At 41.6% G+C, this 27381-nt stretch overlaps 2 protein-coding genes across 17 annotated transcripts in view; one reads left to right on the top strand and one right to left on the bottom strand.

Moving 5' to 3' along the window:
- The window catches only part of LRRC34 (leucine rich repeat containing 34), a 34249-nt gene extending 30075 nt beyond the window's left edge, over positions 1-4174 (top strand). For all 10 annotated transcript variants that reach the window (XM_045029364.1, XM_045029361.1, XM_045029356.1 and 7 more), the window contains 3 exons: positions 279-434; positions 2305-2431; positions 2739-4174. In XM_045029364.1, coding sequence (XP_044885299.1) covers positions 279-434; positions 2305-2431; positions 2739-2942 — 487 coding nt within the window. In that variant the 3' untranslated portion in view covers positions 2943-4174. The remainder of the gene's footprint in view (positions 1-278; positions 435-2304; positions 2432-2738) is intronic.
- Positions 4175-5325: 1151 nt separating this feature from the next.
- Positions 5326-26090, bottom strand: MYNN (myoneurin). 7 transcript variants are annotated; one of them, XM_045029340.1, is made up of 10 exons: positions 25163-25286; positions 24266-24558; positions 19755-20557; positions 17758-17917; positions 16886-17064; positions 16450-16533; positions 15692-15778; positions 11137-11313; positions 10983-11056; positions 5326-6822 (listed from the first exon to the last, which is right to left on the bottom strand). In XM_045029340.1, exons 2-9 carry the CDS (start codon positions 24529-24531, stop codon positions 11019-11021), a joined length of 1794 nt encoding a protein of 597 aa, XP_044885275.1. In that variant the 5' UTR covers positions 24532-24558; positions 25163-25286; the 3' UTR covers positions 5326-6822; positions 10983-11018. The 7 variants fall into 7 exon arrangements, 2 of the variants coding, with proteins under 2 accessions (XP_044885275.1, XP_044885276.1); XR_006582041.1 differs by lacking the exon at positions 10983-11056 and having other exon boundaries at positions 5326-6258; positions 6690-6822; XM_045029341.1 differs by lacking the exon at positions 10983-11056.
- Positions 26091-27381: the final 1291 nt, after the last annotated feature.

The raw sequence follows: 27381 nt of genomic DNA, 5'->3' as shown, positions 1-27381 counted from the left end.
ACATTTAGGACCTGATCCTGGTATCCAGCAACTATTGGAAGTGCCTGCACATGGATTTCTAGAATGGGTTCTAAAAATCCCATTAATCTGTTAGCTTGTGTTAATAGTTGCCAGTTTGAGTAAAAATCTGGTTAGAGTACATGTATTGTACATTGCTTCAACAGCTGTAAATTTCAGAACAGTTTATTCAGCAGCCTATGAGGCATTTTCTGCCTAGGAAGTAATACTGCAGGTTTCTCAATAGTATCCCCCCTTAAAAAAAAATATTTCTCTTTCAGTAATAAAATAACTCGTGATGGTGTGAAATTTTTGGGAGAACTGCTGAAACGGAACCAAACTCTGGAAATCCTAGATCTTAATTCAAACAGGATAGAAGATGATGGAGCCATCTATCTGAGTGAAGCCCTGGCTTTGTACAACAGGACTCTTCAAGCGTTAGTATAGATAAAACTCCCAAAAAGAGATTGCAGGTGTAACTAGTGGAAAATCGGAAAATGTGACACAGCAGTATATGTATATGTAATACATCACTTTTTTACGCTAGTGATCCAAACTGCAGAGTCAAACAGTTTCCAAAATCACACATAGATGGGGACAGCTGGGGACACTGATGATGACAGTCCCTTGGCTTCACCTGGGCTCTGGCAGAACCAGTGAAATGCCAGTCCAAGGAATGCTCCCCACTCTGCAAAGCAAACCTGAGTGTCTGGACTGGCTGGGTTGAACTGCTGGGTCAATCTGTGGGAGGGAAGTCACATGGACTCTCCGCTCTTGGGAGGAGGGATGCGAGAAACAAGAAAGGCTAGGGGCAGAGGGAAGAGAGGCAAGAGAGGGAGAAAACATGAAGATGCTCCCTTCCCACCAGTGACAAAGCCCTAGTAGTTTCCCTATCCAGCTTCTGACCCCTAAATTTGATCATCCACGTGGCAAAAGGAGGCCAAACTCTTTACCACGTCAGTGACTAAACCCTGGAACACTACTGCTGCCGAGCCCTTCCCTTCATGGCAAAAGTCCCAAACTCTCTCCTCCCTCCACCAGGCACACTTCCAAGCTGCTAAATTTTCTGGTTTACCCTTCCTATGGTCAATTCTACTAAAAGCCCTTTTTTCCATTTTACTTGGTTTCCCCTCTCCCCTTGGTTTAAGTTATTTGTTGTTATAGAACAGTAGTTTCTGTTGGAAATGTTTTTACTGCTTGTTCTCATACTTTTGATATTTTAGCAAGTTCTTCTTTTCCCCTTATGGATGAATCTAAAATTAATTTGATAGTATTTTCCTCTATTATATTTGGTCACAGTACACATCTCAAGTCACTCTAATGAACATTGGTGGTCAGATCTGGGTCTCGCTTCCTTTAGGGCTGATCTACACTAGGGGGTGTGTTGATCTAAGATACGCAACTTCAGCTACGTGAATAGCATAGCTGAAGTCGAAATATCTTAGATCGATTTACCTCGGGTCTTCACGGCACGGGATCGATGTCCGCGGCTCCCCCGTCGACTCCGCTACCGCCGCTCGCTCCGGAGTCGATGGGGAACGCGTTCGGGATCGATATATCACGTCTAGATGAGACGCACTATATCGATCCCCAATAAATCAATCGCTACCCACCGATAGGGCGGGTAGTCTGGATGTACCCTTAGTGTCTTGACTGTCTAGGCTTTGCAGAGGATTTGCAAACAAAAATCCTAATTGCTGCACTCAGTGCCATTTAAGTCAGTGTGACACACTGCAAGAATAAGGGTCTCTGTGTGTTGTTTCAGGTCTTAAAAAGGATTTTCTTGAAGCCTTTTTTTAGTTTATTTCAGGTTCACCAGGAGATTGTCTAATCTCTCCTACAGGATATATTTTGTGTCTTGCAGAAAACCATACCTTTGGCTAGATGTAAACACTGATCATACCTGTTTGCCTGAAGCCATTAGTTTTGGGGAGTAAAGATCAAAGGGTCTGCTAGGTGCCTCTGAAAAACTTTCAGGTTCACCAATACAAAAATACCTCTCCTAGCTCCAGGATCAAAGTTTAACTTGGCTAGAAGCCAGGGCCATGCTTCAAAACAGACTAAATATGAGAGCCGGCCACCAAGCATAGGGTCACCTGCTTTGAAGAAATGAATCGTCAAAGTCTTTGCCACCCAAATCAAGGAAGTGCCTTGAGGAATATTAGAATTATATAGGACTTAACAGATTTGAGCTATAAAAATAATTTTTGTTGCTGATTTGTTCCAAATACCATACTTATGAGGTAGGAATCAAATGGCTTGGAATTTACTTATATAATTTGTTGTTTTATTTCTTCTGTTTACTAGGTTAGCAATAGTGAGCAACAATATAAGTGGAAAAGGACTTGTTGCTCTTTCGGATTCAATGAAAACAAACATGGTGCTTTCCTACATTTATATTTGGGGAAACAAATTTGATGAGGCCACCTGTGTCGTAAGTGTTTTCTTCATCATTGACCTTTTCCACAGCTTATCTTCATTGTATACAACTAGTATGCTCACTAAAACTATTTGTAAAACTTTATATTGTATTTTATTGTAAAATTATGGTAGTTGTGGCATGGTCTTCTCATACCAAGCAATTATGGGACAGTAAAAATATACAAATGATTAAAATGCCGTTGAGTGCTGACCCAGTCTGCATCATCTTCTACTGTTCTGCTTTGGACTTTCTAAGCCTCTGGCAGGTAGAACATGTTAAAGAATGTTAAATTTAAATCCTTTGCATTTGTTCATTTCAGGCATTTTCAGACTTAATTAAAACTGGCCGCTTGAAACCGAATTGTACAGACGTGGATCCATATGAAGTGGATGGGCATGTATATCTTGCAGAACTCTCTCATGGCCTTAAAAGGCATTACTATTGGACACCAAGTTATGGGGAGGTTGATAACAAATATGCTAATGCCAGTCTTGCAATAGGAGCAGTTGCAGAACATTTGTGAACAAGGTAACAACTTGATGCATTTATATCTATCAGCGTGTGGGTTTTTCTGTCTTATTTCTTTGTAAGTCAAAATGATAGTATGTAGTTTCTTGAGAAAGTTATTTTGGAGTGCGCCAATATACCTTTGAAAAGTACTAGAGATAAAACCAACTCAAACTGAGTCCAACATGAGTTTTTTTAACATAGTAGTATATATTGTTGCTGTAGGCAGTGGTTCCCAACCTATTTAGCATTGTGGGCCATATATGCAGCTCTCTCTGTATATTGTGTGGATGCGGCCCACAACACACACTACCTATATAGCCCTGAGGATGTCATATGGGCCATAGCTGTGTGCTGATTGAGCTGCAGGTTGAGAACCACTGCTGTAGATAAACAGAAGTTCGGTAGATGATGCCCAGACTATGATTAAAGGACTCTTATGATGAAAGTGCATGGGTTTAATTGCTGTCATTTTTTATATAAGGAGACACGATGCTCTCTGTCTCAAGCGTCTGTCTTCTTTCTGTGCCTACTCATTTAGTCAATATGATCCACCCTCCCACAGAGTAACAGAGGAAGAACAACCAACTATGACAGCAGTACTTCGCACTGATATCTTCCACAGGTACAGCAGAAAGTTGTGGGGGTTTTTAAGTGACAGATTATACTGCCCTTAAATAGAAAGAGTGTACATTGGCAAGAAAATCAGGCTTCTAAAATAAAGCAAAATTGTCAAGTAGCTACAGCAATGCATTTAAAAAGCAACTATGTATTATTGTTAGTTGGACTCTCAGTGCCACAACATTGCTATCCTAGCGCTATGGGACTACTTAGGGCCCTACTGTATCAGGCAGAAATATCCAAGAGGGTATTGATACCGATTGTGCGTGCACAAAATTAGCCTTAGCCCTGGAAGTGGAGAGAGGGATATTGGGTTTTTGTGCCTGTTTAGATTAGGGTGACCAGATGTCCTGATATTATAGGGACGGTCCCAATTTTTGGGTCTTTTTCTTATATAGGCTCCTATTACACCCCAGCTCCTGCCCCGATTTTTCACACTTGCTGTCTGGTCACTCTAGATTAGATACCATGCAGATCAGAATCACTGTAATGACTTGGGCCAGACTACTTCTAAATCTATTATAGTACTTATTTCAGCAGGTTTCTTCAAAATAAAATAGCCAAAATAACAAATTCTGTCTGAGGACTAAGTTATCTTGTATACTTCTGAATTAAAAAATTACTATAGGCAAGAAACTACTACTTTATTCCTGTGAATAAACTGTAATAGCTAAAATGCTACATAGTTCTCATCTTTGGAACTCCAAGCACTTTACAAGGGGAAATTGAGGCACTGGGACAAGATATGATTTGCCCAAAGTCACCCAGCAAGTCAGTGGCCGTGCTTTAGCCAACAGACTCTACTGTCTCCATAGAAAAAAATACAAGTGATATTTAAAAAAAAAAATTAAGATAACCTCTGTAGAAGACATTCACTGCAAAGTAGTTTATATCTGCTTTAAAACATGGGGGAAAACTTACATTGTTTTGCACAGTGCTTTGAATCTTTCACAGCTCAAAATTAATTACAGTAAGTAGTACACCTCTACCCTGCTATAACGCGACCTGATATAACATGGGTTCACAGCGGGCTCCGGCAGCGCTTTAAAGGCTGCGGAGCCCTGGGCCCTTTAAATCACCACTGGAGCCCTGCCACCACTAACCCGGGACTGCAGCAGCAGGGCTCAGGCAGCGCTTTAAAGGATCCAGGACTGCCACTGCTACCCTGGGGCTAGGGCAGTGATTTAAAGGGCCCAGGCTCCCCACAGTGCTACCCCGGTGCTGCGGCAGCAGGGCTCCGCTGGCAATTTAAAGGGCCCAGGCTCCTTGCAGTGGCCGGAGCCTGGAGCTCTTTAAATCAGCATTGGTGTCCTGCCGCTGCTACCCCGGGGCTGTGGCAGCGGGGCTCGCTGGTAATTTAAAGGGCCCGGGGCTCCCCGCAGCTGAAGCCCAGGCTCTTTAAAAAAATCACCGCTGCAGCCCTGCCATTGCTACCCCATATAACAGTGTTTCACCTGTAACGCGGTAGGGATTTTTGGCTCCCCACAACCACATTATATCGGGGTAGAGGTGTATTTAGAACAATGTTTTTATTCCTTTACACCCAAAATATTACCTTGTAGCAAGGGACTTGGGTGTTTTCTTCTGTTGGAAGGAAAATGTAATGAATGATGCTGTTCTCAAATAACCCTTATACAGCTGTATACAGTGCCAAGGGCTGTCTCTGAGCCTTCTGTGACGCTAGTGTAGTGCGTTGTGATGGTGGTTATGTTAGACTGTCTCTCCTCCTCCTTTAATTACTACCCTTTGTAATTACAAACACCAGACAGAAGCTGAGGGAAAATTACAAAACAAGTTTATTAAAGCCTAACAAACACTGCAACCTAAGTATGTACAAAACCCCCACAGGGGATTATAAAAAAAGAATTGAACTATATATACATAACAGAAGGAAAAACACTTTGTATATACAGGAAAAATACTTCAAAAATAACTTAACCCAAATCAATTACTAGTTCTTATCTAGACCTATTTCTGTAAGTCTTACGAACAGCCTCTCACAAAGTCCAATCTTGTAATCCTTACTCAGGGCTTTTCTACACTTGGAACTTACCAAAATAATTATTGCAGAGTAGCTATTCTGGTAGAACTCCCCATTCTGGAATAGCTAGCTATTTTGGTAAATTTCCAAGAGTAGTCAAGCCCTCAGGCAAAACTTCCATTGAAGTTAGTGGACTTGCTGAGATTTGGACACTGGAGATATTCTTTAGAAGTCTTTTTCAAAATTTTAAAGAAATGTTAATGCTCTCGCTTTCATTTTTCAGAAAGGAGAAATTTGGTTAACTATTAACGGCATTTGACTATTTAAGATGTCCACGTTTTTCCCCCTATTCACTCTTTACATGGACCATCAATCCTCTTGATAACTTCCAGCTCAAAATTGAACTTGAGAGCAGAACGCTTTCACATAAGAGATGCATGGAAAGTACTCCTGGCATTGTCACAGATATGCAGTAGAGCTCTCTCTCAAAGCTCGACAGCACCCAGCTGGACCACTCCTACACGTTTTTTACATTATATGTTTATTAAATTAATATATTTAAGGGAAATGAACTCAGCAGCTGAGTCATTTTCATCAAAGTTGAGGCTAAGAATTGGTACTCAAGAGTACAGATCATTAAATTATTGCTGCAAGAGAACAACTTTATCAGAACCTGTGTATTCTGTGAAGAGAGGTTTAAAACCGTTGTCTTGTAAAAATGATGATCTTCCTGTGTATAAAGAAAACTAAATGAGTAATATAAAGCAAATGTCACTTCTATAAATATCTAAACTGGATCCAGTATAAATCTAAGCACTGATTTTTTTTAAAAAAGTCTGAAATGTAAGAATACTGTAGTAATCTAAAATTTTAGAAATATAAAAACAGTTGAAACAAGCATTCTTATGGAATGCATATTCTACATAGGAATGTGTTTTTCAGAGTTAGTTTGCTCTTCTGGTAATATATGCATTACTCAGTAATTCTGAACAAGTTAAACTTTAAAAAAAAAATAGTAATAGCACATCAGAAGAGATGTACTTTAGTACATTTAAAGATGAACTTGCCAAATAGCAGTGTAACCATAGGAGTTGGCAGAGCGCTTAAGACGGCTTTTCTTTTGTGCAATACTAATTACTAAAACTGCGTTCATCCTTATACCTTTGCTGTATTTTTGGTCAGAAAATGCAGCCTTAGATCTGGTCACATGGAGTGGACCTTTGTCACTTATATTCAAGGCCCTGCTTTTTGGTGCGGTTCTTCAGTCACAGAATTACCAGTTGGCCACGGAATCCTTGAGAGATTACGAGGGGAAAAAAACAAAGATTTCAAAAGAATGAAAAAAGCCACACTGCGCACCACTGACAACCCAAAATGATTCATCCAGTGTCCTACACTCATGTGCTGAAGGACAGTAGATGCTGGCAAATGCTGTAATGGAGCTAAGTGCAAAGCAAATACAGTGAAGGTCAGGAAGCAATGGCAAGGATTGGCTTCAGTGCAGTAAGAAGACTCTTGGGAGACTTGGTTGTACTTCATAATGTCCAGTAAGCCTCAACAGCAAATCGACCACATGTAATTAAGCATTAAACAATCAAAAACAGTATTACACATCACATTTAAAATTATAAACAACAAAAGATGAAAAGTCTATTTCATTTAAAATGTACAGACAAAGAGGAAAACAGACACATGGATAAAGAAAGCAACAAATAAAAGACAGAGCCATGCCCAGGATTCAGGAATCCATTTGCAGAGGATAAATCCACTATGAAATTTTTCACAAGGCCCTTTTAATTAAGGTGAAGATGAGTTGTTATATGGAGTAGAGTAGGAATTCTATTAAGTGGCATCTTCTATGCTCTTCTGTTTACCAGGGCCTAGACCCAAGGCACCAATGCAGATAAAATATTATCAACAAATAACCAACCAACAAAGAATGCACTTAAAAATAGCACAGGTGCTGTTTGTCTGACTGGAGAAAACATGCCTCTGTGGCTCTTTATTTGATGATTCTTGACAGGTCTAAGATTGACTTGGTGAGGCATAAAAACACTCCCACTAATCACAATGGACCTTAAGCAGTGACGCTGTCAGACACCAGAAACGCTGCTTGTAAAAGAAAAAGCTAATGTAAACTCCTTGGGCCAGGCTTACAGACAATATGGTTCAAGCTGCAGTAGCCACAGTTGGATATCAATAGAGGCAGAAGAAGATATGGATAACTCAAGAGATATGACGTCTCACTGAGGAAGGAAGGAGTTTGAGTTAGTCTGTATCCGCAAAAAGAACAGGAGTACTTGTGCCACAAGTACTCCTGTTCTTTTTGAGGAAGGAAAGATACCGAAAGGAAAAATCCTGAATGCTAAAACCAACTAGAGTACTGGAAAAAGCAGAGGAGTGCATGAAAGCAGACAGAGTGGTGAAAAGCAACGCAAGGGCAGAAGAATGAAGATACACTGAAGATCTAGCAGCTGAAGCTGCTGCTATTAAGCGATTATCAGGGCTATTTACCAAGTGATTAAAATCCTGTGTGTCAATTTCAGAATAGGACATGGGCCAATAAAAAGCAAAGATGGAAAAATGCTTACAACTGAGGTAGAACAGAAAAAATAAATGGACAGAGCATTCACAGAAATCAACAGACCAAGGTCGACTTCAGCACCAGACTTCCATTTAAACATGCAAACCTGACCAACTTGACGTTAACATCAGTCCAAGAGAGATGACAAAAGTACAGGCCACAATCAGGAAGCTGAAAAAAATAACAAAGCAGCAGCAGATGATCAAATCACTGCAGAAATGCTAAAAACATTTGATACCATCACCTTAATGAAACTTTCAGAGCTGTTCAATAAAGTTTGGGAAAAAGAGAAGCCTCCTGACCAATGGAAATATGGAATCATCAGAATGTCCAAAAGGGGTGATCTTATTGACTGTAACAACTGAAGAGGAGTTACACTACTCTGTTGCAGGGAAAGCCTTCTGTAGTGTGATTCTAAACAGGATGAAAGAGGCAGTGGATGCAAAGCGTAGAAAACAGGCTGGATTCAGGCCCAAAAGATTCTGTGTAGACCAGATATTCAGTTACAGACTACCGCAGAAGAAATTACAGAATGGCAAGCTCTCCTCAACAATTTCACTGATTTTTTTTTTCAAAGATAGACATACATTATGGACTATTCATTCTTCACTCTTATAGAATCCCAGCTAAAGTCATAATCATCATCAAGGCCACGTACAGAGATGTGAAGTGCTCTGCAAGGGTGGACACCCAGACAACTGAATGGTTCAGTGTGGACACTGAAGTGAAACAGGGCTGCATTTTATCACTGCTGTTGTTTGGCATTGCCATAGACTGACTACTGAAGAAGTGTATTAGCAACACTAACACTGGTATAGCATGGGGGAGTTGGCAAATGTCTAGAAGGCCCAGACTTTGCTGATGACATGCTGAATGACACCCATGAAAAGTTACTAATAAAGACAGACAACCTTGCCGCCGCCAACGACAGGCCAAGCAGGGCTCAAAATTAGTCATGCTAAAACAAACATCTTTGAAACCTAGATTTCAAGCAGTAATATTGATATTACAGGCAAAAATATCAAGAAAGTAAACCCATTCATCTACCTTGGCAGCACTATATTGACCAATGGACATCACAAGAAGGAAGTGACATCAAGAATAGGAAAGGCACCCACAGCATTTACTAACCTTAATATAGAAAATCAGACCAAAACTGAAAATTTTCAATTCTAATGTAATCTCAGTGCTAACATATGGCTGTGACAGATGTAGATCTACCAAATGGTTAGACAGAAAACTAGACATCATTGAAAATAAGTGCCTATGTAAGATTCTGGAGAGTGAGGGACTTCATTACCAATGAAGAGATCCATGAAATCATCAATCAGCAACTCATTTCCACCACACTCAGAAGGAAGCCCTGAACATATCTGGGGCATGTACTCTGGATATCAACACAAAAACTTCACATGAAGCTGTTCAGTGGAAACCAACTGGTGTGAGGAAATAAGGAGTCCAAGAGAAACCTTAAGAAGAACCGTTAGCAGAGAGGGAGGGCAGAATAGTTTCTCAGCACCATAGAGCAGATAGAAGCAGCAGCAAAAGACAGAGAGGAATTGAAGAGCCTAATATCTGCCCTGTGTGCCAACTCTGGCACAAGAATGTTTGTTAAAAAAAAAAAAAAAACCTTTCACATGGGTCTTGCTACAAACCACAGGAACTGCCTAAAACTGCACTACTGGCATGGGAAATAAAGCAGTAAATAAACACTGCATTTATTTTTTTAAGGAAATGTTTTTCTATTATGCCCTCCTGAATTCTGGCATGGAATAGTAAGAGCCTATTGTGGGTAACCCAAAAGTTTAGGGCCTCTGGTCAATCTTCTTTACTAAAACACCCCCATCTTTAGCTTTCACTTAATTTTTTTAAGAGTAAATTTATTGCTCATTTATTGTAAGCTCATCAGGGCAGGAACTGTCTCCTCTGATGTGTCTGTACAGTGCTTAACCCAAAAGGCCTCTGATCCTGACTAGGAGCTCTAGGTGCTACTATAATGTTAATAACTATGATGATAAAAGTCAGACATGTGCTACCCATGTCACCTCACAGCTAACTCAACACACCTTCGTACTTACAATAATCTTAATCCAATCTGACCTACAGCATTCATCATATTCCATCTTTTGACCTCTCCTGAGCAGAAGACTGTCACTTCTGTCAAACTAAGAGATGTTTGGGGGATGTGGAGAGATGACAGCTAGGGTCAAACTCATTTTTGTCACTTCTGAATGTAAATCCAGGCCTTGGAAAGGGAAAGGCATTGTGCTATCTAGCCTCTAAATCACTGTTCAAGGAAAGCCTCCCTCACCTGTCAGTGGCATTTGCCCAAAGCTTTCCATCTTGTCTCAGACTGGCAAAAGCTACTTCTGATCAATACCAATAATGCTTCAAAAACATTTCACCAGAGAACTGGCCCAGTTGTCATCATATACTCCTCTGACATTGGCCTCGAGTTTGGGAACCTGTGTTTAATACATTTTTCATGCAATATTTTTTTTTTTAAAAATAAGGCTGTGTACAAGGATCCCAACTGTGAGTTAAGGTATTTAAAGTAAACCCACTAACAAAAATATGGCTTGAAAGTCTGCTCACAAATGACACTAACATGTTAGCTCTGCATGAGCATTGGAGGAGATCTCCAGAGTACAGTTACGTATCTATTTAACAGACGATTCTTAAGGCAGGTGCTCTGGAAAGATATTTCCTCCTAGGAAATGTCAGTGGTCAATATGGTAAATATGATTTCAGATTCGCAAAATTTAACAAGAAGTGAGAAACAGCACTGCACAGGGTAGATACATTACCAAATGTCTTCACTCAAAAGAATGAGTAAGAGCAAGTCCAACAGCTTGGATGATGATGTTCACCTTACCAGTAATGTGTGTGTTCACTATCAGGATTGTCTAGTTGATTCCCATATCGCACAGAGTCAGTACAACTGCTGCAAGAAAATAAACTGAGGTTCTGAATATCCAGTCACAGCAGATCTCAGCAATGTGTCTGAAGAAGGAGACTGATTACCAGTTATAGGCAACAGCATCTGATGGTCTTCTGTCCCAATGGGAAGAGGAAGTGGTAAAGACATCTCAGAAGGCTTCACATCTGCAGACTCTGACAAAGGGCTTTTCTGATTCTGAATGGATTCTTGTTCATTGTAGGAATTATCAACTGTGTTAGAATCAAGGGTGGTTTCGGATCCTCGAAACAAAACAAACAAAATTTAACACATTTATTCACGAGGAAAAAGTAAAATGCCTGCAATTAATGTAAGGAAAAGTACACTAGTGACAGGAAAAACAATTGAGTGGGTGAGGTAAATTAAGATATGAACCTTTTTTATCTGTCAAAAAACCTCAACACTCCCCCACCATCAAATGATAGAATCATAGAAATGCAGGAGTGGAAGGAAACTTGAGAAGTCATCTAGTCCAGTCTCTCTCTCTTCCCACCCTGGAAGCAGGAACAAGTACACCTACTTCAGTCCCCTTACAACACTTCATTACAAGTATTTTCTTCTAGGGAACAAAGACTGGATAGAGAACTGCTCAAAATTAATCAAGGGTGCTCTGCAGCACTGCAAAGCTATCCCTTTCATCCGGCTGGCTGGTAGGCTTAAAAAAGAGTTCTCTAAGTGTAAGCATTTGGGGTGTCTGAAACTCACTCCTTGTAATTCAGTTAGAGTTTAAAAAAACAAACCAAAAACCTTCAGTGACTGAACAAGGCAGATAATGTTGCTGCTCTTCCATCACTTGGCGACAAGGTTACTTTTTGTTTTGTTTTGAGTTACATAACCTGTCATACCAGTTCTGTCAGACAGATTCTCTGAAAGCTGTAACTTGGGAATTTTGAGCATGGATGAAAACCAGCAAATCCATCCCTTTTTATTAAAAACAAAACTAACTCCCTTCTTCCCCCTGCCTCCCAAAACCCTATAGTTTTACCACTGTTTCTTCGGAAAGCTGCCCTTTCATTTTATTTCATGGTGTAACAACACTAGCCTTTAACACTTACCATAATGCCTTTCAAAGCACTTGGAGAAACTAAGGGCTTGTCTACATGAGAGAGTAAGGTGGCCAACTCTGACTTAAGTTATTCTGGGAGATTCCTCCTCTCCTCTCCCTCCCAAACAGGACAGAGTGTCATTTTCTCAAAATATCTTATTAAAATATCCTGGATTGCTTCCAATAGTCACCAGGAGATCAATGCCGATTTCGGGAGACTCCAGGCCAATCCTGTAGGATTGGCAACCCTATGAGACAGGTTAATTAAACTGGTGCACTTCCCAGTATAGGTATTTTTATTTAAGCGACTCCTAAACCAAAATAAGTGTCTATGAACCAGTTTAATTATACAGGTTTGTCACCTGTGTTAGGTTAAACTGTTGCAACTTTCCCATGTAGACAAGGCTTTAGGAGTTGATTTAATCTAAACAGCTATAAACCACTCAAATCAAAATGAGTGTCCACACAGACTTTTCACTTAACGAGTGTTAAATCACGCCTCTAGTTAAACTCCTGCATGCCTAAGGTTAATTAAGCTTTGCTCTGTTCGTGTCAGTTCAATACGTTTATTATCTCTGTCTGAAAGATGAATAAATTAGGGTAGAAAGAAGTTGTGACCTTATTCTGATTCACCGCAATATCTTGATAAAGTTCTATTCCTCAGCTGGAATCTGTAGATTACACTTGTATAAAAAAGTTCCTCTGACTTTTTATTGCCCAATTTGTGTAGCTGAAGTTGACACCCTTCACTCTGGCCAGATCAAGTAGCTTTGCAGCCTGTCTGTTCCTTCTAGAATACTGCACATCTCAGTGACTAAGGTCCCCTTTGTTTGCATGCAGTGTTATAAATGTGATATTTCAGGTAGCATATGCAGTTATAAAATGTCCCTCCTGTACAGTCTGTGTCCCTGTTTTATTATTCTGTAGTGTCTGTTTTACTGCTGCTAAGCATTGTATTGATGAGGAACAGCAGCCATCGTAACCCCACTTCTTCAATGTTTATGTGGCTGCTCCTCCTCCTTAATTCTCTGTAGCTTCATTTACTAGAGAAGGGCTTGACTCAAAACTCTGGGTTCCCTTGAATTGTGAGGATGTTCAGATCTGGGTCAGAGCCTTGCTTCTCGGACCCGTCTCTACTCATTCCTTTTCATACAGTACGTTGATGTCAATAAGCCCCAATACTCCAAATGCATTGTTCCGCTTCCTTCATACTGGCTGGCCCACCCAGTTTCATATCAGCAGCAAGTTCCATTGCCTTGCTGCACATTGCATCGCTCCCCGCTCCTCCACGGTTGGTAGATCGAGTGAATGAAGTGGGTCCCTTTGCCACAAGCTGGGGCTGTGCCTTCCCAGGGTTCTGCTCTTTCCACATAAAGGAGTTCACGGGCTACTCCACCCTAGGGGTACACAGTGTCCCAAAGGGATAAGAGAACTTGGGGGCTTGGCTGCACCCCCCCCCCCCAAGCCTGCCGGGGGAATATGCTGTATCCAAGGAAGGGGTGTGCCAGCAGAGAGCTCAAAGAGGCCTGAAACCTCCTCTTGGGCTGTCTCTAAATGGTGGCCTTGAATCCTGAATGCTGAGCACTTTTGCAGTATGTCTATATGGCACCACATTGCGGAATAAGTAGGGGTGTGTTAACTGCAGGCTTGACAAAGCCCTGGCTGGGATGATTTAGTTGGGGATTGGTCCTGCTTTGAGCAGGGGGTTGGACTAGATGACCTCCTGAGGTCCCTTCCAACCCAGTCTGAGCTTTAAATAATCAAGTCCCTGGTGCCTGTGTCCAGGTCATGACAGCTCGAGAAATGATACATCACAACAGAGCCTCCATTATCTGGGCCACAGTAGAGTAACATATCCTTAATGTCACAGTTAATGGGAAATTATGAGGAAAATCAGCAGGGATTCCCTGAAATATTCTAGCAGTGGGCTGTAGAACCGTGGGCATGTCAGGCATTATCTCTTCAATTAACACAGTGTTAGGAAGAACAAAACTTTTGCAGGAGAAGATTGTTTTTACACAGTCACTGTCTAGAGTACAAGTGTACTTGAAAACTCAGTTTTGTTCAGGTCTCAGCTGAAATGGGTGACAATAGATCTTCCATTAAACTTTGACATATGTCTCCCCTGCCCCTGAATCCTTGTAGGGCTTTGAGTCAGGCCCTGCTGAGGCTAGATAAGGATATTAATTAATCGTGCCAGGCTAATACAATATTATGGTAGCATGCAAGGGCCACGCACTAAGCAAAGTTTCAGAGTAGCAAAGCAAAGGTTTGCAGTTCTCCTGTTGATGCTACTTTAACTCCCTTCTCTCCCTGCCACCACTTTGGCTTATTTCTCACCTCATCTTCCATGTGTCCACATACTCAGCCTGCACCACACTCCAGCTCCCTCAACCTGGACCTCCTTTGCTTGGCAGCCTCTACATCCCTCTCCCAACCCGTCTCTTCACTATTCTTCCAGCTCCACTTCCACCAAATCCTCCCCAGCAGCTTACAGCTCGTCTCTCCCTGACACTCCCTTCCTTTATCTACTAGATCTTCCCCACCCATCTTCTACATGCAGTTTCACCAGTCCGTGATCCTCAAAGCTGCCGCTGCACGGTACTTCTCCTCTCATTCTGCTAGTCTCTCCCCTGTACTATCTGGGCCAGCCCCTGTGATTTCTTTTTTATACAACTAGAGGCAAGGAGGTTGTGGTATTAATGCACTTAAGTATGGACAGATGTGATCCAGTGTAAGAAAGCATGTGGAGCCAATCTGGAGGGAGGCTGTTTACATTATCATCTGAACTGCCCACATAAAGTACTGAGCATGGAGGAGTTGTAAGCTATCTGTATACCAAAGTTACTGCCATTCAAACACTTGCATGTAAATCTAGGAAGAATAGGACTAGGTATAACTGAGAAGTCTTTTTTAGGATAGAATTCCTACTTGTAAGCATTGCACCAGCTGTCTATCTGAGCTTGCGTGCCTGTCAATCCAGCTCAGATATGGATTAACTTTGACTATATAAAAAAAACCACCCAAACCAAACAAACCCACCATCTTTAACCATTGCATAAAGGAATGGGCCTACAAAGAATCAGGAAGAGTAATTCCTGGAACTGGTGTCTCATTCACCTCAAATCTATACCTGTGAGAGCCATCAGAATGTGGGGTAGAGCCATACTGAATAGGATTCACAAAAGTCTTGTGTGACCCAGATGACTTTCACAGCTGTCTTAGAGCAGAAATCTTTCAGTTTTATTAGATGAGACCAGATTTTTAAACATAAATAGTCTTGTCAGCAGCCCCCCATTCCCTATTGACAATAGTGGCTTAACACTGTAGTCACTGTATTTTCTTTTTTAACATCTCGCCAGGACATTCCATTTTAAAGCCTGCTTTTTTCAATCCTTATCATCTGAAAGATTTGGGTGCCATTAGAGCACATATTCTAGGCATTAAACAGAGCTATTAGCCAGACCTCTTTTCTTATCTAATTTTGTGTTACATTTAAAAACATTTATTCAGCACTAAAGCAGAATTGTTATTCTGTGACCCCAAAAATTCATTTTTATAAGACTAACACTTACCTGTGTGAACTTTTGTTTTGTGCTTTTTTAAATTTTTAATATCTGTGTAAGAATTTCCACACAGTTCACAGATAAATGGTCTTTCACCTGAAAAATGGGTTTGACAGTTAGAATTGCAGAACATAATTGCAAAATGGCAACAGAGAAAAACTATTTCTTAAGCTGTCTATGGGACAAAAGGCAAAATAACTGCAATGAAAATTACTTTAACAGCTTTATGAACTAAACCCATCTAAAAACAGTATCCAGAATGAAAACATTCAAAGAAAGACGAGATGAAAATGGTGAATACAGGACTGACTGCTTCATCTGAAGCAGATCATACACCTAACTTGTCTTTGTACAAATGTTTATCTGAAAACTAATACTGCACCGTAAATATTTTCTTTAATATTTAAATAATTCCCATGCTACTCCATATTACAATGCTTTACAAAGAGACCGCACTTTATAATCCAAGGAATGGATAAAAAAGAATAATCTCTATTTTACCGTTGAGGAAACAGAGACTCCAAGAGGTTAAGTGGCATGCTGACTCACAGAGACATTTTAGCATCAGAGTTCTTGATTCCCTGCTCTGCTGAAGTCTTGTTATTTTAGATTTACAACAGTTTAGATTTATTTAAAGAAAAACTATCAATTTTTAAATGAGTTAACATAGATTCACAGTGCGTCCTCTTAATTTATGTCTCAATTATAGCACAGAACATTGTATTTTAAATGCTAAAGAGCATCCTGAAAAAAATCTGGAAACTGACCTGTATGAGACCGAAAATGTTTATTGAGCTCTCCTGAGGAAATAAAACTTTTGCCACAAATGCCACATATATATGGTTTCTCTCCTGAAGGGTACACAAGGTGGTTAGTTTTTCAATATACAGACATGTGTATGTAAAATACATATTAAACAGAGTCAGTGTACAATGCTGTGAAGAGCTCCCCAAACCGCAATGAAAATTCAGATTTGCAACACTAAGCAACCCCCAAGGAAAGAGCTGACATGACTCTAGTACTTTCTCCTATACAGATTCCATACCCACTAATGCAGACTCCATTACTCCACTCCTCCCCAAATCCAGCTCTTTAGACTCCCATATCACTAATTGCTCCCTTTACCTCTTCCGCTGCAGCCAACCCTCTCCAAGACAGATCCCCAATTTATGCCAGCTCACTCAGCAGCCCATTTATCCTCACCTGTATGTTTTCGAGAATGAGTGATCAGAGAACTGGACACTGCAAATGCTTTCCCACAGGTGTCACACACATATGGCTTCTCTCCTGTATGGCGACGAACATGGTACGTCAGCGTACTGGCCTGAGCAAACCTCTGCCCACACCTATCACACACGTAGGGCTTCTCACCACTGTGCTTCCTAGTAAGAAACACATGCCTTAGAGAATCCCGCACAAGATGAAAGGAACTTTGTATTACACCAGTTAATATCTTATATCTGGCCTCACTGTGGTGATATTTTGTGGCCTAACAGGAGTAAGATTAGAGTATAGTTTTCAGATGGAAGTGTCTCACCCTCAGGGACAGCTCCAATTCCCAAAGTCAACGGAAAGAGTCCCACTGACTTCAGTGGCTGCTGGATCAGGCTAAGGGCATTGCACAGGCAATAGGTCAACCCTAAGAAGTAAGCAAGACTTGTGTCACTCTACTATGAAAGCTGACTACCAACACTGACAGCCACTGCAGAGAGATATGTTGTACTCTCTCCCCTGCCAGAGAATATAAATGGATTCATCCCTTCACCAAGACAATAATGGCAGAGAAGTTCTCTTCTCTCAGTATGGTTAGAAAGGGAAGAAATTACCAAATGCAACAGGGACGCTAGGATGAATGATCCCACATGGACTGCTCCAAATTACTACTGAAAGTAGGGAAGGGACTGGGAATGACAAAAACAAGTACAACATTTCTTTAGGCCTGATTCTGCATGCGCGTGCACACACACTGAACTTCCTGCACAAGTAGTTGTTTAAGTCAACTATTCACATGCATGAAACTACGCTTGTGCATAAGTATTTGCAGGATCAAGTCTTTAGTTAGTACTTTCACTCACCTGGCATGGATCTTAAGATTGCTTGAAGTTGCAAACTGCAGATTGCATACATCACATTTATATGGTTTCTCTTCTCCATGATGCATGCGACTGTGGAAAACAAGCTGGCACTTCTGGGCAAAGCCTTTGTCGCACAATTCACATTTGTATGGCTTCTCCCCTGGGAAAGAGAAACTGTTACGCTTCCACTGTCTTGGTGTCTATGTAAGAAAGCCTTCAGTTAAGTTAGTTGACCCAAACTCAGAGGTTGACCCTTGTACTTTTTGTTTAGTGATGCCACATAGCACCCAACAATCAAGCAGCTGAGCCTGCACATTATGAGAACTGCAGCAGATAATTTTTTAAAAGCATTACCATTTGAAAATTCTCTGGTAATTAACTATTAGTTTTAATAAAATCTATTCTTCACAATTAATACTAGCACTGCACTGTCAGTAGGCAGAGAATCATTTTAACTTATGCAAAATCCTGGATATTTGAGATGGAGAAGACCTGTTAAGTCATCTGGTCTGTCCAGCTAATATGTTCTTCAGTTCTTGCTAATATTTCGTTAGGGTCAGCTGCAGCATGCTAACAGCAGTTCCATGACCATTCACTATTTTTGAATTGCTATTAGGGCATTCTCTAATAAATATGTGCTAAGTACTATTCCTAGGTCTCATGGGACTATAGTAGGAGAACATGAATTTATATTACTATGGTAGTGCAGAATCTGTTAGTAGGCAGAGGTTTCAGGGATCCTTAAATGTAATACATAATGCCATAGATCAAGGCTTGACAAAAAAATAAATGACCAGACACCTGCTCTCCAGAGGACTAAACCTGCCATCCAGTGGTTGATACAAATGACAAAGTTTCCCAACCATCCATGCAAAGTCCAGGTGCAAGAACCAGAAAGGGAAATGCACTGCTGATATTTCTCCCAAAAACACTGTCTTTGAAGCCTGCTCAGGGGCTCCAACTTTCATATTAGACTCTGGCTAGTCAGCGTCTGGTAGATAAGAAGCCCTCCCCCTTGACTACTGGAAAGAAAAGTTCTTCCCTCGGCCCACCCTTACAGCCTCTTATTTCCCCCTACTCTACTCCGTCCTGAGATTCCTAGAAATAGCTCCATTGCCTGAATCTGCCCAAAGAGGAGCATAATGAAACTAAAAGCATTTTTGGAAGTTTCACTACTCTCCTAGAGTCCTGAATAACAGCAGTAAAAGGCACCCATGTGTAGACAATTTTACTCTGTCACCTACTGAGAAGGCTATGAGCAGCAGCAGCAAAGGCACCAGGGCTCTTTGCAGACAGCACGGCATCAATTCATATTTGGAAAGTTATTCTCATAACCATGTGCTATAAACTTTATGTAATTAAATGAAAGCTCAAATTCCGTAACAATTTATGGCTTAGCAATGCACTATAAACAAGATATCACTGTGGAAGCTTCCTACTTGCCACTGGAGATTGGATTTTTCAACCCCTGATGTTATCAAACTCATTCTGGTACATCAAGACTTGACAGACATAAATAGCTGCACAGATTACTATATTGTGTACATCATGGAAATCTGAAAGCCAGTGAACTAATAAATTATAAATGCCATTAATGTGACATAGCAAGAAAGGAGAGTCTGATCTCTTGTATATCAGACATTTTCTGCATTGCACTCCACTTATTTACCTTACAAGGATAAAGGACTGAATCAAATCTGCTGAGACTTTAGGAAGTCAAGGTATTCCCTACAGAGTGCTTTGACTGCAGTGCTATCCTTTCTAGCTATACTATTTTTCTAGACACAGTCATAGTTTCTATTTTTAAATATTACAGACTGGTGGAATGCAATGAGCACTGACCAGCAGTTACCATCCAAATATACAGAACGTCAGCATGAAGATTCGAAGCTTCTGAAACAACATATTAGAAGAAAACAGGGCTCCTTTTTAGTTATGCTTCCCCATGCTATCATTAAAAATGGAAGAAGTCCTTATAAACCAAGACCACAGCTTACCTGTGTGCGTTCTGACATGTGTTTTCAGCTGATTACACTGTGTAAATGCTTTCCCGCATAGTTGACACACATAAGGCTTTACTCCTTTGTGTATTCTCATATGTCGTCGTAGACTACTGGCTTCTGAAAATATTTTCCCACAAGTGTTGCACACTGGCTTGGCCTTGGAGTATTTCTGATCGAGTTCTTCTCCAGAGCTCTCCAGTTGGTAAGAGTTCTTTTCACTAGCTATATTAGACATACTGTGTTCTTTCAATGCACAGTTCTGCTGTGGCTTCCCCCGTTTTTGTTTCACTGTAATAGTCTGAACCAAAACATCTTGTGCTGCAAAAGTCTCACTTTCCACCACTGACGCTAACTGTAGCTCTGAGTTATCGCTGCCTTGGGCAGCTTGTTCCGTTATCTGTGTGGCCAGTTTATTTGCATCTAAAAACATATCGACTGATGAGTTCTCAATTATGTCATTCTGATATTGCACTGGTTTATTCTTCATGTTTTTCTGAGAGTTAAAAGTCTTTTTTCGCTTTCTGGTCTGAGTAGATTTCTTTTCTAAACCCACTTTTTTTGCTTGTGGCTGAACTGAGTCTGCAGAAGGGGCATCTGATTTCTCTCGATTATCGTAATCTTGAAGAGTGAGGAGGCAAGTCTGTTGGTTCAGTTCAATGTTTCCCGTAATACTAGAAATCTCTGTAGAGGAGGGATTAGCAATAAAAGCAAAGTCTTCCATCTTTATTTTACACTTAGTGACCACCTCCTCCACTTTGAGATAGTCAGCAGCCTGGTGAATTTCTTTAACATTCCAACTGCAAGGAAACAAGGCTAAATGACAATATTCTGGACAAAGAAAACATGTGTCTCTAAGAATCAATATAAATAAATACACCTCTACCTCGATATAATGCTGCCCTCAGGAGCCAAAACATCTTACCGCATTATAGGTGAAACTGCATTATATCGAACTTGATTTGATCCCCTGGAGCACGCAGCCCAGCCCCCCTCGGAGCACTGCTTTACCGCGTTATACCCGAATTCTTGTTATATCAGGTGGCATTATAACAGGGTAGAGCTGTACTAAGATTTTTACATGGCTGTTCTCTTATTTAAAAATAGTTTCATGGTTAAAAAAAATACAACAACCGTCAGGGGAGAATCTAACTTTATATCTTTGATATTTTGAGATTAATTAACACTGATATATGATAGGAGACGTACAAGCTGACAAAAATAATAATTCTATTGTGGTTTCATTCAAGGATCTCAAAGCACTTCACAGACAATGAATAAAACCTCAACACCTCTGTGAAATAGGTATTAGCCCCATTTTACAGACAAAATTGTTTTCAAATGGTCATTACTGTGGATCAGTGGCAAAGAGAGGAGTAAAACCCAGGAAGTATAGCTTTAGGCCACTATACTTTTGCTATACCTGAACAGAGGTCAACCTACAGTGATTTAAAAAAAAAAAAGAGTTTAAAAATGGGTTATACACTATTCTAAAAAAATAACTCTCTCTGACCTAACAATGCTTGAATACAAAATCAGTGGTAAACAAAGTGATTTTAGTATGGTAATAGGTTACCCACTGGACAGGTTTTAAATAAAGCTTTTCTCCGTCAACACAACATACAAAGCAATTTCAGAACAATAAAATGACTAAGAATTATACAGATCACCTTGGTCTAAGCTTACTTGCATTCAGTATAAATGCAAAAGGGAAAAAAATGATGATTAAAAAAAAGAAAAGCAGTGAAGTTCAGAAGGTCAGCCCAAATTCTGAATATTCCTTCATGTGAAATAATATGTAATACTAAAGTGAGTAAAACAGAATTTACCACAGGTGTTCTTTCAACCTCTTTTTTCTTATCTCCTTCCCATTCTCCTTTCTTGTCTTATCTGTCTTTCTTTCCTGTCTTTCTTCTTGTCCATCTATTTTCTCCTCCTCTTCCTCTCTTTACCTCTCTTCATTAAGGACAAGGCCAGCAGTTACAGAAGCATTCTAAGGATGCTACAGTGGTTTGTAAAAGCACTTTCTTAAAGAAAAACTGCAGTAACTGATTGTAATAGCTTAGAAAGATAATATTAACTACAGAATAATATCTTGAACACAAACCCCCAAGTTAGTTCAGCATTAGGGTTGCACAGTTCAAATCACAATAGGCCAGGAAATACAAAACTAAGGTTCCATCTATTGCGTTAACTTGTCTGCACTGCTGATGGAACATTAAATTTTATTATACGTAAGGTACATGATTTTACCACAAAAATATATATTAAAGATACACAAAGAATAGAAAATAGTGTGGAAACTATTAAAAACTAGACATTTATCATGGTACATGAGATATATCTGGTCTAATAGGGACTACCAAAAATACAATGGTATAAAAAGTAAATACAGTGGTGCTGTAAAAAAAAAATCCATATTTTTAATAACCACTGTACTAAATATGTGCAGTGTGGCAGAACTAATGATGCTCTCACGTTGCCTGACTTTTTGTCATTTTATTTGTGCAACCAAGATGCTGTATTAACAGTTTTACATTCAATTTCTGCCAGAGTGGATCCAATTGCAGGATCAGAGCCTAAATAACTAAAAACTGCTATTTTTGGTACTCAGAGGTAGTGATTAGAATACCTTGTATTATACAAGTTTTCCTCTCAAGCACTGATTGCAGAGTGAAATTGTCTATGGCTCCAATCCTTTAACTACTTCTGCATGGAAGCAATTGTTTTCTTTCCCCACACAAACAACAGGAAAAACTGACTACACAAAGTGATGTAAAGTGCACAAAGTTAATAACTAAAATGCGGATATTTGTTCTCTAATCACTTTCAGGTACAGTAATAAGAGGTGTTACCTGTAACAGTAACAGGTAAAACAAATTCATACAGAAGTGCAATTTTTGAATTGATGGTGTCCCTAAACTATCTATTACAGGGTGAATAGCCCCTTTAAGAGGAAATGGATCCAGTTCACCTGTGACTAGTTACCTGCCTCCCAACAGGGCCTGACAGAAGGTACCTTGCCTCTATAAATACCATGGCAGCAGTTCAGAAAAGGGAGCACGTCAGAGTTACTTGGAGAATGCTACATAAGACAGTGATAGTTGGGAGTATCTTGTGAAGAGAAAGAAATGTAGAAAACTGTTGGGAGAGTGAAGTAGATGGGAGCTGTTGGAAAGAACTGGCCAGATGAAGAAACTCTGAGAAATAGAGGACTCATATAGAAGCCTCAAGGTAAAGGGGAAGAACTAGCTCAGAGTAGGCCAAGCCCATGAACTAGACAACTGATTCTAGAGGGAGGTTCCCATAAGAAGGGTAGGACTTGCAAGCAAAGGAGCCTGGGAAATGAAACAATAGTTATGTGGCAGAGATATGGCAGCCTGGGCATAGGAATTGGAGAAGAGGGACTGTTTACTCTTGTGTGGGCAGCCAGGAGTGTGGACCCGGAGGATTGCTGCATTTCAACCTGCCTTATTTTGGGGTTTTTGAGAACTGTATTACTCAGAGGGACTTGCTGGAGGTTGAAATTCTATTAATAAGTTAGACCTTTTAAGAAGAGCTTCATTTAGACCTAGAAGGACGACAGTCCTTTCCTGGGTGGGGAAAGGTGATCTTCAGGGTGATCCATGGAGGAAAAGATGGGCAACTCACTCAGCCCTGGAGATTGTAGGAGAAATTGAGGGAGGACTAGCCCTGACCCATCATGGTTGATTACAGGAGGGTGCTCTGGTGGTGGTGAGCCCTGTTACATCTTCTCTCAAATGCTGGTATTTGCCTTTCTTATGCAGCTAGGTCTGTCTATGTATATGAGGAAAAATGGGCTCCTGTATAACGAACATTACTGTGGGGGTTATCCTTCTCCTCCCAGAAATTAAGTAGGATGGATCTTTTTAATCTCAATCCAGAGAGTCATAGTCACAAATACAAAAACTCCTACCAGCAAGTCATTTGACCAAATATAGTTTGGAGAAGATTTATATAGACACTTGGAAAGTTGATTCTAGTTACTACCCTGACAAAGTAGTTAGATGTGTGAAAAACAGACACTCTAAATGGCTTCTGGATGGCTTACACAAACTAAGTTTGTAATTGTTTTTATATTTATAATAGAGCGATCAGGGTCACCATGGTGAGTCTGGCATGCACATAAAGGCTTTGGTATAGAAATTGAGTAGATGGGCGGGGGGGGGGGGGAAGAACTACAGCAACTCAATCTGAAAAATGATTAGGCGACAGCAATTGTAAGGGCTAATAATGAGTTTAGATACCTTGGCAAGAGAGAAAATAGGAAACCAGTTTTAACAAGCTAGACACTATCACACACTTTGAATAGAAAATAATAAAGGAACCCTAGTTGGTTCATATGCAGGGCAGTATTTTAAAAGCCAAGTAGACAGCTTTATTCGTTAGTATGTATTGTATCTGAAATTAAATGTGTTCTGCCATAAATTATGGCAAAGAAATCAGTGCTGGATCTCTTTAACTTTAAACAAAAAAAAAAAGGTTACCTGTCAAGGTTTAAGTTTCCCGTGTATATAAACTCCAGGAGTTTCTGAAATCCATCAGCCTTCACTTGAGTCTGATCCAAAACCACATTACTGTCAGAGGCATCCCTGTAAAATGCACCAAAGTACTCGCTGAAGGAGGCAAGCACATTTCTGTGAGCTTTGAACTGGAATTCTCCAATAACTACCGTGCAGTCACAAAGGAAGCCTGCCTCTCGCTGCTTGTTCAGTCTCTCTAGAAGGTGCTCACAGTGATGGGAATACTGCATTTTGGTAGAGGGATGGAGCGTCTTGGCCTAAAGAAGCAAAGGAACTTGTTTACAACTGTAATTTCATGTCTTTCAACACAGTAAGTTAAGTGGGACAGTGTCCAATACTGTTCCCATGATCACTGCAGTGCAACTCACTTTAATATTGTGTCCTTTGTACAAAATATAAAAAACAGAAACAGAGCATTGGATCCCTCTCAATGTGGGACCGGTTAGTCTTAACGCATACAGAGACAAGGTGTGGGAGAGAAAAGGACACGTGTGTGTGTGTGTGTGTGTGTGTGTGTGTGTGTGTGTGTGTGTGTGTGTGTGTATATATATATATATATATATATATAAATTTTCCCCTGCACCCAAAATCTGAACACTAGGTGAATCATTCACTGCTCCAAGTCTATCAAGCTGATGCTTCTACAGAAATGGTCCTGTAAGATGAATGTTAAAGTTTCTAATTGGTGGAGCATCTCCCTACAGAAACAGATTTCCCCCCCCACCCCTTGGACAGAACATGGGAGGGGTTACTAGGGGCTACTGAGTTCTGCCAGATCTGCAAGTGGGTGGCTCTTAGCAAGACTCAACCTCTCTGTGCATAACTTTCTCCGGGTATACCAGGGGGATATTGTTTACTTACAGCTATGTCACAGGAGTGCTGTGAAGATCAGGGATCCTATCAACTCTTTGTAAAAAATCACTTTACCTGGCTCTACGTGAGTGCCCTGGCTAGACCCTCTTCTCACTTTGCTACAGTCAGTAGCAGCTGTCAGTGCGGGTCGTTAACACAGCAACAAGAGAGAGAAGAAAACATCTGCCTAAGGCCAGCACAAGTGCCAGGGCTCTGCATCTCACTCTTCTAATTGCTCCTTGCAAGCAGCCTCGATCCCAAGCAGACGGTGCCCCCTCCCCTGGGGGGCTGGGCAGCACTAGGCAGGCCTGCCCCGACCCAGCGGGGGGGAGGGGAGTAAAGCGCCCGGCGTAGACAAGGCTTCGCCAAGTAGCAAGGGCCCGGGGCTGCTGTTTGCTTCTATGGCAGCAGGGAGGCGTAAGGGGGCACCTGCCTCGTGCCACCCTCGCTCCCAGGCGACTCCATTCTCCCCCCCACTCCTCAGCTGCCTGGGGTGGTTCCCTTGCCCAGTGCGTCCCCCGCCCCCCTCCGTTACTTGGTTCGGTCCGGTCCCCGCCCCCCCATCAGCCTCCCACTGGCTCGGCCCAGTCGCTCACCTCCAAGGAGCGGCGGACGCGGCTCTGTTTACACCCACATATACCCAGGGGTGGTTGGTTCCGTCCCCTCTGCCGCTGCCACCACCCCTCCGGAGCGGGGCGATTTAGTCCCGTCCGCTCCCACAGCCCCCAGGATGGGTCGATTCGGTCCCGCCTGCCCATCCCCCAAGCGGCGGAGCCAGCTGACAGGCCCGGGTGGGGTGGGGGATACTGTACACACACCTGAGGAAGGAGAGACCCAGTCCGTTCACCTCAGGCCGCCATTTTACGATGACAGCCCACGCACCGCTGGCCCGCTTCCGGAATATCACTTCCGGTCTCAATCTCGGAGCTCTCTGCCCCCATCCGCATTGGAGTCAACCAGGCTCCACGTTACGTAGCTAACAGGACCTGCCTCCCACAGTGGCACGGCGTCATCCTCCGGTCTCGGTCTCGTGGGGCTGCGGGGGGGTGGACTAGAGGTGGTGGGCAGGGCGTGGACAACAATTCCCATCGAGCACCGCAGCACCGCAAGCGGGAGCCCCGATTCAGCGTGGAGCAGTGCACGGTGGGAAATGTAGTCCCGGCAAGGCTGCCCCTCTAGTCAGTGGGGGTGACGGGTCATGGGGCTGCCAGAAATGGGCCTCCAACGCCGAGATGTGGCAGCTCGTGTTACAAAGTCTGGGCAGCTCGTTCCCATGAGTCCCACGTGTGATTTACAGAGGGGCAGGAGCCCAAGCTGCGGATGACCTTGACTAAGTGGGATAGTTTACTAGTTACACAATGCAGCCACACTGGTATAACCCCCGCAGGGGTCCTCTCATTCTGCTGTCCCAGTGGCTTTTCAGGTTAGCTTAAACTTCCCAAGAAACACTGAAAAATTCACACCTTGCCTTAAACTGGTGCGGGAGCAGGGGCCTTCCTGTGTAGACGTGGCCTCTTAAAGCAAGGAGCCAACCTTGAATTTAAGATCCAGATCTCAAGCCATGATTCAGCGAGTCTGGTTCCAGATGGTTGGCTTAACCCTTTCTCTAGCAAAAACATACAGAACTTTTAAAACATAGTTTCAGGATGTAGATTCCAGTGTGGAATATGTCCTCTGAGACACACAGCCACATGCATACATATATTCAAACAAGAACACACAGGCACACAGACATGCACAGAGAAACATGCACATAGAACCACGTGCACACACACACATAACTGTTACAGTTTGATAGTAAAATCTGATTAGTTAGTTAGATCTTCTCAGATGATTGTGCAGCCTTCTTGGTCTCCTTTGCCTCATCTAGAAAGGGAAATTGTAGGTCTTTATTTCTGACTTTATGCTACCTCTCAGCTATCTTATCTGTAAATGATGGGAATGCGGTTGCTTCTCTCCACACTGGGGATACGAGGCCACGGTCAATAATTAAAATTGTGAAGTGCACAGAAATATTAAATGCAGTTTGAAGAAATGAGCTCTTGGGTGTCAACCTGGTGCCCGTTCCCCTACATTCCACTACATTCATCTGACGAAGTGGGTATTCACCCACAAAAGCTTATGCTCCAATGAGTCTGTTAGTCTATAAGGTGCCACAGGACTCTTTGTCGCTTTTTAGGGATCCAGACTAACACGGCTACCCCTCTGATACTGAGACAAATTTCATT

The sequence above is a fragment of the Mauremys mutica genome, chromosome 9 (assembly GCF_020497125.1).
Source record: "Mauremys mutica isolate MM-2020 ecotype Southern chromosome 9, ASM2049712v1, whole genome shotgun sequence".
Lineage (NCBI taxonomy): Eukaryota > Metazoa > Chordata > Testudines > Geoemydidae > Mauremys > Mauremys mutica.
This window is presented reverse-complemented; position numbering and strand designations above follow the sequence as displayed.

Excerpts from the sequence above, each read along its gene's own strand:
- MYNN (XM_045029340.1), bottom strand. The coding sequence starts at position 24,531 with ATGCAGTATTCCCATCACTGTGAGCACCTTCTAGAGAGACTGAACAAG. Across the intron at positions 17,918-19,754 it reads ACATGTCAGAACGCACACAG|GGGAGAAGCCATACAAATGT; the intron begins GTAAGCTGTGGT and ends TCTCTTTCCCAG. Across the intron at positions 16,534-16,885 it reads TCATTCTCGAAAACATACAG|GAGAGAAACCATATATATGT; the intron begins GTGAGGATAAAT and ends TGTACCCTTCAG.